Genomic DNA, 21,358 nt, shown 5'->3' with positions numbered 1-21,358 from the left:
TGTATCTCTCAGGTGCTATAAATAATAACTATTTTCATAATAGATGACTTGCAGTCTGTAAAAAAGCAGGTCATTCCAATTACTACGTTCTTTCTCTTCCTGCTGCTTCAATGGCAGGAGATTTTTAGCAATCAACAGCATTGCAGACTTTTTTAGGTGGAGGTGAATCCTTTATGGATGAGAGATAAGGGGAGGGCTCCGTTGGAGTATAACAAGCTTTGGATCCTTTTGGAAGGCAGGATTCAAAAAACTGAGGTGGGCTAAACCAACAGTAACTAACTCTTTTTTTTTTTTTTTTTTTTTCCCCCCTGGCAGGCAGATACTTACCTAATTTCAGTCTCAAAGAAGGGTTGGGTTTTTGTAGCCCCATTCGTGCCTCCCACCAGCTTGCCAGGACCACAGCTTTATCTCATATGTGTAGAATGATGATTGTAAGTGAACAGTAAGGGACGGGGAGAGGAGGAGTTGAGAAGTTTCTTCTTTGGTTGAGAAAAGTATGGGGGAGCAGAACGGTCCATTGAACCTGCTCACTGATCCCAGCTGGTCTTCAAAAATTGGGTTGTCACAAGGAGTCCATGGGTTGTAGGTTTACAGTTGTCATGTACAGCTGTGGTGATAACACACAAGCACCAGAAGCTTTTCCACACAGCCACTCCGGAAACCTAGTCTTACAATTCTGCTATTGAGTAGCTACCTACTCAGAAGGCAGGCAGCTGGATCTCCCCAGATGCATTCCATGTGTTTCTCAATCAGTAATGAAATTTTGCATCTCATAGTGGTGTCTTGGACTTGACCAAAATTTGGGCTATTTAAAATACAGGTATATAGTCCCATAAAATAATAAGGAAGGCAGACTATTGCAGGCCTGCTAATGGCAGTGAGAGTCCTTACGTGCTTGAGGTTTCATTTTTCTCCACTCTTGCAAGTTTTAGGTCATACTGTTTAGGTCAGGACACTTAGAAGCAAGCTAGGCATCTTGATTCAGCCTCTCTAAGAGAGTACTTGTTTTGCCGGAGATGTTATTTGAAGCATTCCCTTGGGTATATGATACCACTTTTGAATTTACTGTCAGTTCACTGAATTACACTTGCCTGTTTGGTTTTTTGGGGTTTTTTGTTTGTTTTTTTTTAATACAGGTGAATAAAATATGCTTAATATTTTTTTCTTGCATCATCCAGAGATTCTGGGAAAGGGAATCCATTTTATTCATCAAGCAGTACATTTTTTTTTCTGATGGTTCTGCGGTGCCTGTTTTACTTTTAGGAACAGAGACTTGCTGTTTCCTTCCTGTACCTTGACTTGTTGAGTGTTGCTAGATTTGTTTATTTTCTTTTCCAGAACATCTTCCATTTGGTACTCCAACAGCATCTGTTCCCTCATTTTCAGTCTCAGTAACAGTGCGTATTACCAGTCTGGGGCTGGTAACTGTCTCCTTTAGGAGCAGAGCCTCCCTTGCCAGTACAGATCACTGCCACCATTCCATTACACTGACCGAAGCATTTGCTCCTTAAGATTGAGAATAGCAAGCCAGAGAGGTGGAGTGATTTAACTAATTGGCTTGTTTCAGTCCTCTTCTAAACATGGAAATCAGAGCCTGCAAACATTCCTGAAACGTTGGCACAGACATGATCATTTCTGTGAAACTGCAGATGTGACTACTGTGTTATGAAACTGCTGGGAGCTTCGTGAATTATTGTAACAAATCCTGTGACTAAAAAGCATGTAATGGCTATTTTATTCTGCTGGTAATTGCTTCTGCACTTCAGAGCCCATTTAGAATGGCCATATAATTAAAATAGTTAACATTTTCTTTTAAATTAGAGGGGGACTTCTCATATACTTACATGATGCCTAACTTGCACTGACATACATAAGGAGTTGAGAGCCCAAATGCTGTGTGTATTTTAGCCCTTTATTTATTGTTTTAAACAATGTTTTCAGACCCTTAAGTGCTTTGTTCTTTGTGGTAAATTACCGCAAGCATGTGTAACGTTCTCCACGCTATATATGTTTTATAACATCTCTAGTTTCTTAATTACTTATTTTTTCCCTGAAGTAGGCACTGCCACTTGTTCTTAACTTCTATCTCTTTTGAGCTTTAAGCATCATGTACAACAGTGTATGTCCTGAATTTTTTAGGAAAAAACATTGCCTTTGTCCCTTTGAATTTCACGTGCACTCTCTGGCACGCTAACCCCTCAAACTCCTGATTGGAAACAGTGTAGATCTTGCTACTGAATATAGTTTTGGCCATTTGCTGCAGTTCTGCATGTTGCCAGTGGGCAGCAGATCACAAAGGAAGACTCGGTGCTCTAAAGTTTTGTAGTGATGCTAGACAGTGAGAGAACCAGCAATTAAGCAACAACATGTTTTATCTGCAGTGTATTCTGTGCAGCTCCGAACATCAGTTTTCAGTCTGTTATCCTTGAGTGTATTAGATTACATTATATTAGCTTGCATTAGATTAAATTGAGAACTGTTGCTTTGTGTTAGTCCTGGGCATGGCTTTAATGTTACATAAAGGTTTTTTAACCCAAAAAATTGTGCCAGTGGTAAGATACTGATTCAGGTATAGTGCTGGTTCCTGTGTTTGGACAGAGGAGACCATTGCCTATGTACCCAGGATTTAGAAAAAGATTCTCTTCTGCCTGGCAAGCTTGCTTAAAAGTCAGGTCCTGCTAACACTGTCTCTGGCTTTACTGTGTTCTGTCACAGCCTACTGGCATTTATTTTGTGGCCTGGGATTTGTAAAGCTGTGCCTATGAGATTGCTGATTACACTGGGAAGAGAAGGCAGTCCAAAGCTAGCTGGAAGAGTGTCTTGCTGTCATTTGGGAATTTGGTTTATTAAGGCATCCCACTTACTCCCTTGGTTGTTGATACTGAACAGAAGTAGAAATTGAGAGCAGATCTCTAAGCTGATTTACTGTCCTTGAAACCGGATGTTTATTCCAGTTTGGAATATAGAGTTTCCTATCTGTGTCTACAAGCTTTTCTTCCTTCATTTTTTCAGCCGATACCAATCTCTGCTGCTCTGTGCATGGTTCTCATCCTTTCCATCTGTGTCTGTCACCTCTCCAGCCCAAGTGTCATCTCTTCTAGCTATGTATTTCTCTCTTTCTCTCAGAAAGAGCTGAGTAACCTTCTGCCACAAAGGCTTCAAACCAAGGAATTGCAGACTGCCCTCTTTGTCCACTACATCCTCTCAGATTAGCAGCTTCTGTTTGATGTTGTCCAAGTATGAAAGAAGCAGCTTTTCCCCGGAAGCTATAGAATCACCTACATTCATAATTTCTGAAGGTGCAGCATGCAGCAGGTTGCCCAAAAATCCAGTGAACAGCTTAGCTGGGAGAATTCTGTTTAGCATAAAATTGATGGCAAGCGAGTGCTTCAGCAGAAACAAGTAGCCAAGGCAAAAAAATATGAGTGATAATGAGAAAGAAGTTCCAAACCTCTGGAGAGCTAATTACCTGTGTTAGCTAAAGTAAATCAGAGGTGTTTGATATGTGATGAGCTGGAGATGAACACACCCCAGATAATTAAAGATGATGTATAAGTAGCTAGAACCAGGGAGATTGTATAGAAATTACTGCATGCAGCTGCTTCAAATATTTTTGTACTTTGTTTTTGCTAATATTTACCAGTGTTGCTTTAACATCAGTGTAGCTGATGTCTAACATGAATTTTTGGGGAAAAAATTATTCTACTTTTATGGCTTTTGAATTGAGGAACTACTGTGAGGTAGGTTAGGATATGATACTGCAGTTCTGTGACTTCTTTAGTCCTTTTGTTACCGTGTGTTTTGTGTTTGTCCTTAAGCAAGGTGTTCAGTGCATTTGGAAAGGATAAGGATTTCCAGTAAGTTTCGAGAGTTAATGACAATTTTTCACATGTTGATAACAGTCTTCTGGAGCCTTAAATACCAGTAACAGCAGTGGTAACTTGTAGATCTTATTTAGATTTGGACAAAAAGCTTTTGAGGAGTGTTTGTCATTAACTTTGCTTTCATGACATTCAGTATTCTTGGGATCAAGTTTATTACAGACTGTTAGCCTAGAATGTTATTAGCTGATAATGGACTGGCTGTTGAGACTTCCCTGTCAGTAATAGGAGGGGAGACACACACACACAATGCCTTGTTTGTAAGGGACTTTATCATGGACTGACATGAGCTGATGGTCACCGCTACAGGATACATAAAAGGATCATTTGCTTCTGGTTTTTGTTCCTCTTTTGCAACTGATTGCTGTGGACATCATGCTTTCTGATTCTGAGAACACAGCGGGTATTTGGAAACGTCATCTTGAAACCAGTATTGGTCCTGGAAAATGCCACATTAATCCATCCAGCCATTTCTAGGCCATTTCCTGAAATTCTGAACTTAAGCATTACATCTACTTGCTTGTGATTGCCAACTTTCTTCTTTGGTTGCTGCATGATTTTAGGAGCTGATGCTTCATAAGTTACCAGAGCTAGAGATGAGCAGAAATCTGAGATCCTGCTAGTAAGTCAGGCTAGATAAAGCCTTGCTTGCTAGTCATAGTGATTTACATGATATTGGTCCTTTGTCCCAGAGAAGCATTTTTTTTCCTGTTGTTCAAGAACTGGTCTCAGACCTCAGATCAGTGTAAATTTTAAAGCTGCTCTGCTGTGTTAATCTCCTATTGCGTCATTTTGGAGCTGTTAATTGATGATAATTTTGAATGTTTAACCCATTTTGAGAATTTCTAAACCTTTTTCTGGCAGACTATTTCTCAGTGACACTGGTTGATGTGGGGAGTGTTTTTGGGGAAGCAAAGGGATTGGAAGGCAAAAGAAGCTGTTTCTTTTTTGCATCTTTTGTGTGCAGTGATGCCATGAAAAGTAAGGGCTGGAAAGGGTGAGAGAGTGATTGTTCCTGTCCCCCTCTGCACCCATATTCCTCATATTTGAGGAATATGATGCAGAAGCAGAGCCCCATCTGCTGATGTTCCCCTTTGCGTGAGATAATTCCTTAAAGAAGGGGCCTTACATAAATTTGCTGACCTGTGTTTCTGTGTATATGCCATTATCACGTCTGTGGGTGTGTTGTTAACTGCTGCACAGAAAAGGAAAAGCGAGAAATCAAGTCAGTGCTAGAGCTGGAGAAACTAAGCACGCACTTTAGTTGTATGCAGGTCATTATTTCTAAGCAAGGTTTAGCATCTTCACAAAACTTGGACCAAGATAGCTTCAGAAGTTACCCCAAAATGAAGCTTGATTCCTCTTCATGTTGAACTTGATGGCAGAAATCCCCCAGATGGTGGAGGGAACAAGATCGGACTACATGGTGATGGCTTGCAGGTTGTGAAATTTCAAGTCCACACAAGCATAGGTATTTTTTCTGTCTGAAAGGATTCTGATACTCTGCTGGGGGGCAAAAGCTACTATTCTGTTTTGACTTGAAGTGGTGTCTAGGGAGAGGAAAACAGTATTGGCAGCAGCTTCCTTTGCTTTGAGCATTATGTCTGTGTACTCCCTAGAGAACTCATTAATTTTTAAGGCTGTGGCAGCAATAGGCTAAATGAATACAGTAGTGATACACTGATGGTTTGAGGTGCTGCATTCATACTTCTGGGATAACGGGTTCTGCTCCTTTCAGTGTTGTGTGGCATCCCAAGATCAATGGGGCAATTTAACCTGAGCAGGCGGCTATTTAGCAAACAGGAAAATGCCATTTGGTACAATGGTAGAAACAAGAAGACTGTTCTGTTTCTAGAGCATTGTCTGCTCTCTGATCGAATCCTTCTTGAGATCGATTTACCATGCTAATAAACTCAGTCTGTTTGTAGAAAGGGAGGAATTATGCAAGATGGTCAGGCTTACTATGGTTTATGCTGGGGAGACAACAGTGCGTGAAAGGCAAGGTTCTGAGTTACAGTATGGTTTCTAATCAGTAATTGCTAGTCAGGATGAGTGTCTTGATTGTTGACTTATGGGGTCTTAATGTTGTGAACGGATAAGCTTTTCAAACCTGGGTGCATTAAGGGTGGTCATGTTTCACGTACATAAATAATAGCCCTTTTGTAGCTTGTAGTGTCCAAATAAATACTTAATACAATTGAGTAAAATTAAGACAATACTGTCTTAATGTGGGAAGTCTTATATGAGACAGGGTGGGGAGCTCCTGAGTCTTGACCTAGGACCTGAGTTGTTATACCCAGCTTCCTCTCTAAGAAAAGTTGTAACAGACTGCCACTGCCTTTTGAGATACAGTGCTGGACTCTAGAAGAAACATACTGTTTTTTCGATGGGTAATGAATGCTGAGCCAGCTGAGCCCAAGCAGGGGAGGCTGTGATGTGGCCCTGGGGCCCTGATACCATTTTACTGTCACCTGGACACACAGCCACAATGCGTGGGGCAGGATAAAAGGGGGATCCTCCCGTGCCCCACTGCCAGTTGGCTGGGGTTCACAACTGGGACAGACCTGGCCACAGCCAAGGCCTGAGGCACTCTGAAGGCTGTTCTTGGGCACGTGTGCACCTCTGTGAAGGTAACAGAAATATTGAAGGATACAGAGTGGGGTATTACAGGACACTTAGGGGCGCCAGTGCCTGGACCTCAGGACAATGAAGGATGGAAGCAGTCAGCAGATGGGCATCCATTTGGTACTGAAACCACTTACTGGCTTTACTTTGACCTTACCATCCTTACTTTTAACCTTACTGGCCTTACTTTATTACTGAGACCACTTTCTGCAGACTTGGATGGTCATGAAGTGCCCCTGTCCCCTCCATCTACTCTCTTAACACTGTCTAATGCTGCTTCCCCTCCCCACTACTGCAATCCATTTCCAAGAATTAGAAGTCAGAGGCATGCACTCTGCTCCAGCTGATGGCGTTGGAGCTCCAAATTTGATACTATATATTTTCTAATCAAAGAAACAATGCCAAGATACTGTGAAATAAACCACATATAAACATCAAGGGCAGAGTAATGCTCCATCTAATGCAAAATGTATTCTGTGTGTAAAGCTCATATATACTGTATATTTCATCATGTTTGGAAGTTTATAGTGCTTATCTTCCTGACCCTGGACTGTAGACGTCATCAGCCCTGTGATGGAAGCAGGATCAAGCTCTCTAAACCAAGAATAACAGAGGAAGTACAGATGGCCTATGTTTCAGACCCCAGAAACAGCTACGTGCTTTAACGCCCATTGATATAAATGAGTACTTAGACACTGATAATCCCTCATTCTTTGGGGTGATGCTAACCACCCATACGTCCCACTGAGATTAGAGTCAAGGGCATTTACCACCTCCAGGATTCAGCCTTAAATACCTGCCAAAATGTTCTCTGCTTTTGGAACTTGGAATGGTTCCAAGCTTGCTTTTTTTTTCCTTTCTCTTTTTTTGTATTTTCAAATTAAAACATGAAATCCAATCTACCCTGATATTAACACTTTCTCCCCACCTCCCTCCCAAAGTCTGTCTTCCTGGACTAGAACCCTTTATGTCATGTTTCAGTAAGTTTCAGGATTGTTTTGCTAACATATAATTAGGGATTTATAATGTAAATCCTGACACAACCTTAACTAGCCTATTGCAAATGTGACGCTATTAATTAAGGACTCTCTAGGGAGCGGTATGCTCCTTGGTGGCTTAGCTTCCTGGAAATTTAATGGCAGTTTGCAAATTGGCATCCACTTTTAGTTTTAGTCTATCTCTTGCTACTATACAAAGCAATTTTGATTCTGATAACGTGAGAGATTCTGTTTTACTTTGTTTTACTTTCATCTCTGTTAAACTCTGTTTCACCCTTCTGCTGTACTTTAGGCAGGAGGATGCGTCAGCTGGGGAGATCCTGGACAGACGGTACAAAGACAGATTGCTTTGTGTCCAGTTAGTCTTCTAGAAGTTAAGCAGGATATTCATGCCCAGCCTCAGTAACCAGCTGAATTCTTATCCCACCTGTTGGTGAAGCTCAGTTAAGTTCAGAAAAGGCACCTGAGATTTATGTGTAATTGTAGCTTTATTTCTGCCCAGTAATTTTATGGAGGTTGAGATAAGCATTATAGGGTGGTGTGGGATTTACGTAGTTCTTGGTACCTTTGGAGGCTAGATTATTTTGCCTCATCTCAGAAAAACGTTGAATTGTTATTTGTGGGATGCTACAATATTATGTACTACTTACAGATTATCTGTATAACATCACTATGCAGTAACTTTCTAAACAACTTCATGTACACACATACTCATTCTGGAATAGCTATTCTTAAAATACTCATCCTACTATACTATGACATAACTTGTATCTGTAGACAAGTTCATAAAAGTTCAATAGTTTTGGGGAGGTCCAATTATAAGAACCAAACTGTCCTATGTAGAAGAAATTCTTTTGTGTAGAATTGCTTAGCTAAAATGTCATCTTTTATAAAGATCAGCATTTATTTAGCTATTATATACTACCTTTCAAAGTGTGCCACCCTAAAGATTACCATTTTGTTTTCAAGTTGTTGGTTGCCAAATACTTTCCAGCCACTTCATTTAAATACTTAAGTCAGAACTAATCTTTCTATCTATCTTGTAAGAACCTGGCTGTTTATCTCTTTCTTTTTTTTTTTTTTTTTTTGAGAGAGTGGGTCCTTTAAAATGCTTCACTCAAAAACAACTGTCCCTTTTCAAGCAATTTTATAGATTCAAATTATGCTCCCCCCAATCTAGCATTAACCATGAAAATAGCTTAATTTTTTGAAATTTTAGATTACTACTGAAGACAAAAGCTTATTTCTTCATGACATATATTCTTCTGTGTATTCTACTTGTGGATGTACTTGACTTATGCTGTTTGAACTCCGCAAATGCTGGGAACCATGAAAATTTTGGCTACCTTTACTCGTGCCATATGCTTTGCTAGTATGATGCTTGCTCATAAGCTGATCAGGCTGTTTCGATGGAGACTCAATGCTGAGAGGTCATGAATCCACACTAATATTTAATGGCAAAACAGTCTTCAGAGCGATATTGCACATGAGAGCAGAAAAAAATACTCCAAAATCAAATAGAGCTCTGCAACATCCTTACAAATGCATGAAGACTGTGCTCTGAGCTTGCTGGATCATCTTGAGTAACCCTATCAACCCCACTTATGGCATGGACCAAAGGAATAGCAAGCAGATTCTGGGCTCCTTCAGACAGCCAGTTCCTGCAAAGGATAAAACTAGGTGAGGCGGTTAGGATCTGCAGTGCGAACATAATCACCAGCAGAATGGGGGTAGGAATGTCTCCAATTCTTTCAAAGTTAGGCTGGTATGGGGAGATTTATAGTTTGCTTAAAGAAATCCCCATGTGAATGAGTTTGATGCAAGTTCTTAATGTGAACTTAAACCATCTAGCAAAAGTGGCTCTCTCTCCATAATGTTTCCACAAACCATTTGACAAGCTCTTTGGACATATGTTGAATTCAGAATTACAGTACTTGCATTTGTATGTGGCCTGTGATCTGTTTCTTTGTTACTTATGACCTGTACTCTGGCTCACCCAGAAGCGTACAAACATTTCCTTACCTGAATCAACTTAGAATTTCATGAGCAGTGCTGTACTACTTGGATTGGGATTCACGTGGGTGGGAAAGGGCATTATATCATTTTAATCCAGTGGTTAGCTTAAGCGGTAAAGGAAGGTAGAAGTGATGGCTGTGCAGAGATGGGGATGCAGAGCTGAGTAGAGTTGGTAGAAGGGCGAAGGACTATGTGGCAGCCTTTTTTCATATAAAATTTCTTTGATGCAGCTGCAGTGTATATCACATGGGGCAGTGCTAATGGCCAGGAGGTGTTTACCCACTCTTTACCCTCTTAGAAAGATGACCTTGAAAGACTTACCTGGATTTTGGTAGAGTTGTGAGACTGGGCTCAAAACTGTGCACTCTGTGGATCTGGTGTACCTAATACTCATAGGAGTTCCAGGCAGAAGAGTGTAGTAATTTTTATGCTTGCTGTTGTGCTTCATGAAATTCAGTGAGAGGGAATTATCCTTACTGTCCGAAGACTGAGAGCTGAGGAGGATATTGTGACCACTTGTAGTGGCTGGCTCTGTAGCAGGGTTTTTGTCTGTTATGTGGGAGGCTTAGGTTTCATCAGAGCGGAGAATTTAATTTCCCCATTTCACTGAGGTTAGATTTTTACAGGAATGTAACTCTGTGTACCTTGCAGAATCTGCAGGAGAGCAGAGCTGATTTGTGTTGAGACAGATCTCCCACACGGCTGTGAAAACAAGTGCACAAATTCAGAGTAGCTGGGTGTAAAGCTGAAATAACTGTCATGGAGATTGATGTTCTCTCCAGGAGTTAATCTAGATTTACATTAGGGTAACTGTGACCAGAATCTCTCAGGATTCATCTTTGCTAGACTTTAGTAGCTCACTAAATTAATTGCTAATTAACTTGAGGTGGTTGATTATTGTGGATGCTTCCCACATATTTCTTCTGTCTTACCATCATAGAATTTAACGACAGAGCTCCACTGGATCAGACCAGATCTTACCTATTCTGAGCTTCTGCTTGTCAAAAGCTGTTCCCTTCAGCTAGAACACACTGAGCAAAGTCAGCAGATGTTACACCAAAGCACTGCAGTCCTCAGGAATCCAAACTTGTGCGCATCTGGGGCAAAAACAGCAGAGACATGGCAGCCCACATTGCCTAAGGCACTTAAAATAAGGAAGGGATTAGAAGAGGTCCTACAAGGCAGTCCCAGACTGCCCTTGAAGGCTGGCCTTGCCAGTTTCCACAGTGGAGCGGGGCAGTGTGAGACTTCTCCTTGACATAAATACAGTAGTCAGTGTTAAGTGGGTTCACCACCGAGATATGTAAGAAACAGTGTGAGCTACCTCCCCTCAAAGCACTTCTTCCCTTATGTGTCAGAAAGCAATTGAATTGGTGCTTTGTTAATTCAATACAAAGTGGGTTGTAACGTGAAGTATCTCATGGTAAAATACTAATTTGCAGCATCCAGGGCCGTTGGGAGGGGAAATGGCCAGAGTTACTCCTTAAAGGACTGACAACATTGAGGCACCTGGAAACTCTGCCTCCCTCCCTTCCTCTTCAGATTTCATCCTCAATGTTACACTAAAAATGCACACCTTTCTTGTATGTGTTTTGTATGGTTTAAATAAAATTGGGATGCCACAAGAATGGGATCCGTGTGATCCTGTTGTAGTCTGGGCAAGGAGGACTTATGACAGCCTTATTTGAAAACTAAATTCAGGTTCTGCTCCCGCTTCCTCCAGAATGGAGGCAAAGAAGGACAGTTAAAGCAAGCCAACTGAGAACCTTTAATGCCCTTGAACATAGTAAAAGGATCTGTGTCGGGGTTGAAAGCAAAACTAAATTAGGCTTCTATTCAATAAAAGGTCTTTATTCTTAAAATAAACATTTTGTTAGGTTCCACCAAAAAAATGTGTCTAAGTGGCATGAATCTAAAATGTCACCCTTGTCTTTATAGATGTGCTTAACAACCTTCCGGTCCTTGGGCTTTGCTTTGATCTGGTCTGTCTCCTAACAGCTTGTAGTTTGAATTGGGAAGGCATGGTCATACTGACTGATGAACATGCAATGAAGATGTAAAAATACAATAAACTGGTGATCATCTTTCTTGCCTGCATAAGAAAGTAAAGGCATTGTGCCAAGCAAATATGCGCATTAGATGACTAACAAAGCTCCCACACTGCCAGTGTAGGCAGGGAATATGCAATGCAGCCACATATGTGTCTCAGAACCATACTGAGTGCTTTTTATTCTCAATGTTTGGTTTTGTTTTTAAATAGGAGTTCAGATCCTTGAGCAGGATGTTTATCTCTATGCACAGAAAACAATATTGGTCATAGTTTTTAATATATGATCAACTTTTTAAAACTACCAGCTGATATATCTATTGCGAGTGACATCAGAATTTCAAGTAATTGCTATAAATGTTCACTGGGATATCATGCAGTGCATATCATGTAATTATCTGAGTTTACCTTTCTTTTTAATGGCTGGAAAAACCCTTTTGTTTTTTCCAGTGGGAATGTTGTTGGGAAGTTTTGTATTTAACTGCCGTGATTGAGGTTTCATCTCTCTTTCTTTGATAAAATTAGTGTGAGGTTTTGACAAAAATTAGTATGCTGTAACAAAGGAGTTGAATCTATTTGATACTTGCTTAGCCGTAGTTTTAAAATATACATGCAGATACTACTGGGCTGAACACCCAGGGAAGTTCTGTAACTCCCTGTAAGCAGAGCGCAGTTCAACTTTGCATTTAATCTAGCAGTGAGCTTCCACTGAAGATGGTCCCCTTTTCACTCCTCCAGTGATGACTAATCCACCTCCCAAATTAATTAGTTTTCCATTAATTCTGCAAGTTGAAGCAGCAGCCGTGTTGCTGCATGGATACGATGCAATAGAGGAGAGTGATCACGATGAAACAAACCCCTCTCTTTCTGCAGTAGTGGAAGGTTAGATTATTTTAAATGCAACATGAAGCTAACCTTAAGTGTTGGTTGTTTGGATGGTAGTCTCATTTAAATTCCCCAAGAAATATTAAGGACCCACTGAGCTAAGACCTCTGCAAACACAGAATGGGAGACAATCTCTTGAGCTGAATCTTAAAAAATGGAAACACTGGAAACCAAAGACAAAAGCCCAAACCACCAAGTTGCAGTTCCATGGCCTGACAACCAGATGATCAGGTATTCAATGGACAGACCTTAGTTGATCCCAGAGCTAAAATTTTTCCAAGCTTATCACACTTTTCACTGGCTTATCTCATAAGCATACAGTATTTCTGGAAGCAGACTTCCAGAGTACAGGTAGAGAAAGGCAGAAGTGTTCAGTCTCTTTCCAGGACTTTTTCATTGACAATGGCAGAATCTGTCTATCTTTTTAGTACTGAATAACTTTCTATCTGATGACAAACTAATTTGTAGGAGTTCAAGAAGCAACGAAGCTGTATTTCCCTTACAGAACTACTTAGTAGCCTGTGTAATATGGATTAGTCTCTATTTCCTCTATTTTAAACATTTGTTTTTTCTTTCTCGATCTCTGTGAAAGTTGGCATCTAGAGCCCTCATCCCAGTTACTGTATCTTTACCAGCAAAAATTGCTATTATGTGGACTAGCAGTTAAAAGGGGTTGTGTGGAATGACTGGGGTGAGAGTCCACAGATAGTCTGCGTTATGTAAACTGTGCTTTCCACTCAGCTGGTTAATTAAACTTGGTTTTCAGATCCCAAGACAGACACCACTGATGTACACACTTTATTTTAATAACACGTTTCTGTTCCTCTGTCCCAGGAGACTTGGCCCTGTCTTAGGTTTGTCCATTCTTAAGATAGAGAAAAGGGAATATAAGGACGAAAGGTTGGAGAGTGTGTGGTTCTGTGTAGTCCTTTTTCAGGCAAATGCTCATCTGATCTGGGGTTGTAGGTGGAGTGAGGGAACATCTTACAACACAACATTGCTACAGATTGCCTGAATGATGTGTTCTTTGGAATAGATTCTACGTCCTTCCCAGAACAGGGAAAAAGTGAACAGTAGCAATAAACCATTTTATTGTTTTGTGTTCTGCCCTCTGGATTTGTGTTACTGTTCTGTGATGATGCTCCTGCACATTAACCTGCTTTGCTGCTCTGTCAGTGCCAGAATATATATCCAGATAATTGTGTGCACAATTTTTGCTTGCGTCTGGGTAGACTATGCCAGTGTTTTCAGCAAAACTTAACCTGGTAGCTTAAAAACATGGGGTTTTGCTCATACAGAGCACAAGATAAAGTCACTCTTGCTTCCATGAAGTAGTCTGAATGTGCTGCTACCAGAAGTTTTGCAATTGCTTATCAGTCCCCTGTGACATATCCTCTAGAGGTTTCACACAGAGCAAAATGAAGTGCTGAAATCGTCTCTTAACTCAGAGCCTGATTTTGCTAGCACTTATGCACATGAGTAAGTGCTCCTGTGACTAGTTTTAGCTGCTCATGTCAGTATAACGAAGGACACACAAGAGTTTTAAAAGCAAGGTTATGCAGTTGTATTGCCTTTATTGTTTAAGGTGACTAGCTTTCTGTAAAACTACTCTGCCTTCAAGGTTTTCCTCATAGTCATGGGCACATGGCAGCATATTTCTTCTATAACAGTGTAAAGTAGGTGTAAAATGCTACCAAATCTGAATATTGTTTTCACATCAGTTTTGCATTGCTAATAACTGCAAGATGTAAGGTAATCAAGAATAAGGCTGTGTGCATTTTCAGAGACAGGAGTGATTCCTAACTGTCCTTGCTTTAGTGGTATTTTCTTCTGATTGTTCACATGCTGTTGGAGAGACAGAAAGATGGGGCATGTTAGGCAATAGATGGGCTTATTTCCTTCAACAGTTTAAAACTACACTTGTCCCTAAGTTAGTACATTGTGGGGGAAAGAGGAAGCAGAGGAGGAATGCTTGAATTTAGAGGCAGTGTAGAGAAAGGGATTAAGTGTGGAGTCAGGCAAGGCACCTGTACTGAAGGCAGACTACAACAGTTGCATATAGCTTAAGAAGAGGTAACTCACTCTTTCTAGAAGCTACAAAGACCTGTACAGGCCTACAGCTTCAGCATTCATTCTTCTTCATTTGGCCTCTCTGGAAATGTCATGGTACCAAGTTCCTTTACACACAACAGTGTGTGTAAAGAAAACACTTCTATACCAGCATTTGAATATTTTGGTGGACTGCAGGCACTAAGGAAGGTCAAAGAACAGCATTTGGGGCTGCTGTCATTGGAAACAGCTTTATGTTAAAAACTGAGATGTGTGATCAAGTCACCTTGTGTCAGCTGAACCACGGTAACTGTGTGTACATGTTCTTATTCTGCTTTTGTAAAAGCACTAAGCACTTCTTGCTTGAATTTTATCAATGTTGTCTTCTGTTTGCATTGGACCGAGAGCATGCAGAGTCAATTACACTTCCACTTAAGAAGTAATAACTTTATATACTGGAGCAGTCTGTACCGATACCAGAGCCCTTTGTGTCAAGACAAGGTAACATAAGGAGAGCTGTATAGAGAGGCATAGCATCTTTTATTAGACCACTTCATGTAGTTTGGACATATAGTTTGGCCTTCAGTAGTGAGTCAAGAGGCACCAATTCCTTTTTTCCAGTGGCAATCACTTATGAAATCCAGTTACTTCTTGGTTCTGCACCTCACAAGCATGCTGCTGGAATGGAACAAGTGCATTGCAAAGCCAGTTTCTTGGGAACCATTGCACAGAGCTGGTGATTATGTCATCGCCAGAAGTTTCAGAGGAGCCATGGGGGTGCTGATGGTGGACTCAGAACTATCCACACCGTCTTTTTATGGTGCTTGTTAGTTGTTTTGAATGGCACCTGCTGTGTAAAAGAAGGCTGACTCTCCTTGGGACTTGCCTGCAAGACATCTTTTCTGTGTTTGAGCTTTGGCTTAAGCAAACACATCAGAAAACAAACTTAATAAAAACATCTAGCTGAAAATAATTGGTTGTCATTTTTTCCTGCGAGGGAGGGAGAGGTGTTTCTAAGTGGTTATAAAAGTATAAATACCATCTGTATGTTTTATGCCTGATTTTTCTGGTTTTAAGAATAACTTTTAGATTATGTTTTGACACACACTGTGTACACAGACAGTATTTCTTATTCTTGGACCTACATAGTTCCTCCATACTATGTTTGTATTACAAGTGAAAGACACAGCATGTATCCAGGCCTTTACAGCAAGTTTCTTCCCTTGACTTAGTAGTCCCTTGTCCTGGGTAGCAGAGGATTGCTTAATGCTAAGATGTGCTGTGTTGGTTGAGGTGATTTTTTGAGGAGTGCCTCACACATGACTCTGCTGACTTGCTTTTACCTGGATGCTGTGGTACATCCTTGTGTCTTCTAAGAATGTGACTTGCTTTTAAATGTGTTTTTCTTTAACATGCAGATGTGCTTATCTATATGCAGTGGTCACCTCATCTCTCAGTGTCAGAGGTCAAGTCTGGGTATCTAGGTGGTCTTAGATTTATTAGCCTGTTCAAAACTGGAGAGATCAGTTTCTAGTGAAATGAAATCTCTGTGATTTCAGCAGGACCTCTGTAGGAGGAGGGTACTTTCAGGGTTTAGCCCTTTATACTCTTGTTCTTCAGGAGACTTCTTGATTGGGTTTGTGATGCGAAGTGTATTGGCATCAATAGAAAGAGTTGTATTGGTTTGTGTGGCCTTTAGATGAGACTGGATGAACTGGCCTGATGTTCACGGTGTGAGGTGCTTTAGAAGTAGATTGCAAATCATATAAGCCTTGGAGGCAGAGCACTGTATCACCTGGACAAAGAATAGATCTCTGTCCCCTCCCTTAGCAGAATTTGTAAAGAAGGAAAAAGTCCTTGCAGTTTGTTAGAGGCAAATTTCTTTCTACATGCCTGCATGTTTTTGCTATGCTTTGAGTGGCATGTTGGGGGGACAGTCTCTGAGGCTATGATGGACTGTCTGTTTCCAAACTATGTATTCAGTTAGCCCCACTGTGTGGTAGGTATGACACATTCAGCAGTCCTTCACAAATAAGTAGTAAGGGTCTCTGTCTTGTACTCACAGACCTTTAAGCACTCTCTGAGATTTTAGTGAAATTGGCCATTATATTTTCAGCTGAAGGCTTTTTCCATATGGAGCAGATGGCTCCTAAGGGAGCTTAGCTTATGGATCGCCCCCTTTTCCTTAAATACTAAAAGACTATGGTACATACCCTTTGAACACCTGGAAGGCTTCAGGTAGATCCCAGTTCCTGTATGCAGGCAATAAGCAAAAGCAAGTGGATCGATAACAACACGGGAATATGCTTCATCTCCTTTCCATGCTTCCCCCCACCCCACAGATCAGTGGCTTGATACTTCCGTTGTGGATGAACATCACATCATGGTCTTTTGAATTTCTTTTCAAGAAAAACTGTGTGTAAAGGCCCTGAATGATTCTTGGACATCTGATAGTGTTAAAGCTTAGATTTTTTTACTTATTTTTTAGGATTCTAGTGCATAAAGGATGTAAATGATAATACCAGAGGACCATCTGTCCTGGAGCAGACATTGGAACTGAGCTACTATGTGACTGAAAGGACTGAGTGCATGTCAGATGGTAAGTAAGGCAAGGAAGATCAGACATATCATACTCTCACTTCAGTACAGGTGAAAAACACAGTCATACACTGTTTCAGAACTTGTCCTAATCTTCTTGCAGAATGAAAGGAACAAGGAACAAAACAGAAAAAAGAAAGGAAAATTCATTGCAGGTTGTAAATGTTTTGCAAAGCCCGGTTAGCATGGAAGGTACTTTTTGCTAGGTCTTTTTGTAGAGGACTATATCTTTTCATCTAGCTGCAGTTCTCACATTGTGCAAAGAGTCCATTTTACCTCCCATTACCTACTTGATGTCTATGAAGCTCGTTTTAACTAGGATTTCTAAGGAAGCCTAAAGGATTGAGCCTTTGTCTCCTAAAAGCTTCTTAGAAAGTCCTTTTAAATCAAGTCCATAGCTGTCTCAAACATGGTTTTTATTTATTTGTGGTAAGCAGTAAGTAAATTAGTTTTGCTTAACCATCAAGGAAGTGAGTGTTTTCAAGTCATTCTGGACTTGATTCTAAGCATATTCTGTCTCTTACCAGAAAGTGTTTCTTATCTGCGCAATGAGGGCTCTTAGAGCTACTGGACTTTGGACTTTCAGTCATGCACCTGGTGTAGATAAACCTTTTTTCTTTTTATTGGTTAGAAAGCTGATCTATTTACCTTCTGGTTACAGCCTAAATATGCCTTAATGCTGCACTGGACCAGCCTTTCATACCGTCTTGCAGGTATGGATGTCTTGCAGACTATTGCAGTCTGTGGTTGTTTTTACGGTACAGAAGCCAGTTCAGCTGATGTGGGTGTGCCTTTGGAGTCAACTGCACACAGTGAAGGAGGCTCAGCTTATGGAAAGAGGATACTGAAAGCCTTTATTAGGGAGCGTTAGTGCAAAAACACATTCTGTATGTGAACAAGCTGTAAGGTGAATGGGTTCATTCCACCTGCCGTATGCTTTACTTCTGAAAAGCCCTTTATGAGCTGTGACGTTTTATTACTTATATAAGAATCCTGAGACACTTCAGGTAACCTACAGATACTTCTCCTGGGTGTTCACATTCTCTTTACAGATTAGATATAAGTGATCAGCTTCAGCCAGCTAATAGTCAATGCTTGCCACCGATTTGATGGCAGAAAGGATGCACTTTCCCTTCTATAAGCTCAGTCAGTCATGCTAGTGTTCTTTACAGGCTTTGTGTAATACAGTCTTGTCCAGATCCTTTGAGGCCGTAGAACATCAGTATTATTCACTTTTATATTGAGGTGGTGTGTAGGTGTGCTGAACAATTGGAAGCCTCATTATGTTAGGATATGTACAAACATGCAGTAAATGGCAAACATGCACTTTTTGCCTCAAAGCACTTACTCTTGATAGCTTAGCGTAAGTAAAAACTTGATACTGTATGTTACCTGATCTTCATAGTCATAGACTATATTAATTTCAAAGCAAGATGTAAATGCAATTCTACTTGTTATACAAAATAATGAATTCAGAAATCACTTTGCAGAGTTATCAAATTTATCCCTGCACTGAAATTTGGAGTAAAATGTAGTTAAAAGTATGGAATTAAACCATGAGTGAATTTGATCCATCCACCAACATAGAAACCACCCCCCCCCCCCATCTTTAACTGGGTAGTTTAAAAAAAAATAAATTGTGTCTATGTGCTATAAATCCAGTATATGATTCTTACGGATACTGAGTATATTCAGAAGTCTTTCACATTTCACTTCCTATTTCCTGTCCACCAATATGGCTGCTTTGGGGGGAAATGTGCAAATGGTTCTAGTAGAGTAATGCCTTTTTTTTGCGCGCCCCCCCCCCCCTTTTTTTTCCCTCCTAGTTTATGTGGGACTTTACTTCTTCCCCTTTTGTTTTCACTTAGGCTTTGACACTGCCCTAAGAGAAGTGTTCCCCTCTTTATTTGCTTCTCTTCATCTCCATTGAATTCTGCTTGGCCAAAATACCATGTGTTCATGCACACAGTCTGCAGGTTGTTCATCAAAAAGATCTTTAATTCAGCAGTGATACTGGCTTACTCTTTATATGTGGGCAATACAAAGGGAAGTTTTTCAAACAGTTTTGTTTTTATTGCAGAATAAGGCGTGGGTAGTTCTGCCTTGCAGAAGAGCTTAGCCTGGGAAAACCTGATGTGGGAGGGGAGAAAGAAAAGATCAACAATCATTTATCGTGTGACATCGAAGTGGAAATAGTTCCAACGAAAAAACTTGTGGTAAAGCTTTCCAGCTGAATGTGAGCTGAAGTTCATACAGTTGCCTTCATGTTAACATAATAGCATCAGCATGGAAGCATTGGTAAAGTACCGTGGAAGAAAGTCTGTCTGTATAGGCTGCTTCTGGCAAGCATCTTGCTGAAAAGGTACCCTGAAAAGGCCTCAGTCTGAGGTGTCTGAACAGACTGGTTTTGGCACAAGAGGCAAAGACAATTAGAAGTATCAATGATAGTAGTTTGAGTGAAGGCTCAGGAAATGGTGTATGAAATGCAAATACACGTCTTTAAAGTTGGTGGAAGATGCTCCAGTTAATGTTTGAAGTAAAAGTCATTGTCCAGGCATTGTCATAGGACTGTAGACTGGTCCTTGTTTCAAGTTTGGCTAAGAAAAGGGTATCATTCTGTTCAGCTGTCACAAACACACTAATGACCTTCAGTATTGCAGAAAATGCTATGTAGAATGTGGCTGAAGGTTTCCAGTGTTTTAGTGCCTAAGTTGAACAATCAATGAAGCACATACAAAGAAAATATTGTTGTTTCCATTGCAGGGCATGTGAGCTAATGAGCCACTTCTAATGCATTGCTTGGTTAGGGTAGGTTGGAGGGCAAATCTTAAACCAGTGTTCACTTTCAAATTCTGAAAAATGCCTTGAGAAACTGTTAGGATGTGTTTGTGCCAGCCAATGAAAAGGGATGGTGAAACCATAAAATGATGGACTAGATTGAAAAATGGTCATTTTAAGTAACCAGAAGGCTATTTACTTTACAGAACTGCCTCATGTTAGATTTTGCATGTGCTTGCATCCAACATAGTGCGTGAAGCAAAAAGTGTGCAGAGTGAAATAAAACTGGATGGTGTTCCTGGAGGCTTGAAAAGTTTTGCTGTAGCTGTGAGACATAGCCATGAGCTGCTGTGGTGCGGGTGGAAAACAGGATACAGATAAAAGGTCACATGATTCTGTGGGCATGATCAAAATTAACATGCTGTTTTTAAAGGAGTGTGCACTTGGGTTGACAGTTGGAAGTTGAGGTCTTTCAGTTAAGTCTTTGTTAAAGCAAGTTTCTTCTGCAGTGTGTACACAAAACTCAACACTGTGGAAAATTAAACTGATTAAAAACTCAGTCCATCTCTGAACAGCATCTAAGAACCAGAGAGATGATGAAAATGAGGCAGTTTACAGTGCCAAGGTGCACTGCATCTACAGGTTTGCATCTACAGGGACCCTGATTTCAACATGGAGTTACTTGTCAAAAAGAATAGACTGATTTTTAATTTATCTATTTGGTAAATTATCATGTGCCAGTTTTAGTTATATGGTCCTCATTGCTTTAGTACAGTTTCTTTCAGGATTATGTAAGACAGTTTGCCTTCAAGGAACTTTACTTCAAGAAAGGTATTGGCTATCTGCAATCTATGAGAGAGTGATTGTTGTTTCTTGTGGGCCAGATTGTAATCCCTATTTCATTTGATGGTGTTGCACAAATAATCCTGATGCCTTCAGGGAGATTTCTTACAAAAAGAAGAGTGAAGTGAATAAAGAAGCCTTAGTCTGGCTCTGTGTGGTTTATACTGCTTCTGTTTGAGAATTAAAATACAGCAGTATACTCTTAGTGGAAAGAACGTTTCTCTGGGAAGGAAGAGGAATCATAGAATCATAGAATCATTGAGGTTGGAAAAGACCTCTAAGATCATCGAGTCCAACCGTCGACCCAACACCACCATGCCCACTAAACCATGTCCCTAAGCGCCTCATCTACATGTCTTTTAAATACCTCCAGGGATGGGGACTCCACCACTTCCCTGGGCAGCCTGTTCCAATGTTTCACCACTCTTTCAGTAAAGAAATTTTTCCTTACATCCAATCTAAACCTCCCCTGCCGCAACTTGAGGCCATTTCCTCTCGTCCTATCACTTGTTACTTCGGAGAAAAGACCAACACCCACCTCGCTACAACCTCCTTTCAGGGAGTTGTAGAGAGCGATGAGGTCTCCCCTCAGCCTCCTTTTCTCCAGGCTAAACAACTCCAGTTCCCTCAGCCGCTCC

General features: G+C 40.6%; 1 protein-coding gene across 16 annotated transcripts in view; it reads left to right on the top strand.

Moving 5' to 3' along the window:
- Positions 1–21,358, top strand: part of PTPN5 (protein tyrosine phosphatase non-receptor type 5) — a 90,021-nt gene that overhangs the window by 7,764 nt on the left and 60,899 nt on the right. For 9 of the 16 annotated variants that reach the window (XM_076344140.1, XM_076344138.1, XM_076344135.1 and 6 more), the window contains one exon: positions 16,990–17,100. The exons of the other annotated variants lie outside the window; for them this stretch is intronic. Coding sequence is in view for 1 of the 9 variants with exons in the window: in XM_076344145.1 (XP_076200260.1) it covers positions 17,091–17,100 (10 nt within the window). In the remaining 8 variants the exon portion in view is untranslated. The remainder of the gene's footprint in view (positions 1–16,989; positions 17,101–21,358) is intronic. 16 annotated transcript variants of the gene reach the window in all.

Source organism: Aptenodytes patagonicus, chromosome 7 (assembly GCF_965638725.1).
Source record: "Aptenodytes patagonicus chromosome 7, bAptPat1.pri.cur, whole genome shotgun sequence".
NCBI classification, from domain to species: domain Eukaryota; kingdom Metazoa; phylum Chordata; class Aves; order Sphenisciformes; family Spheniscidae; genus Aptenodytes; species Aptenodytes patagonicus.
This window is presented reverse-complemented; position numbering and strand designations above follow the sequence as displayed.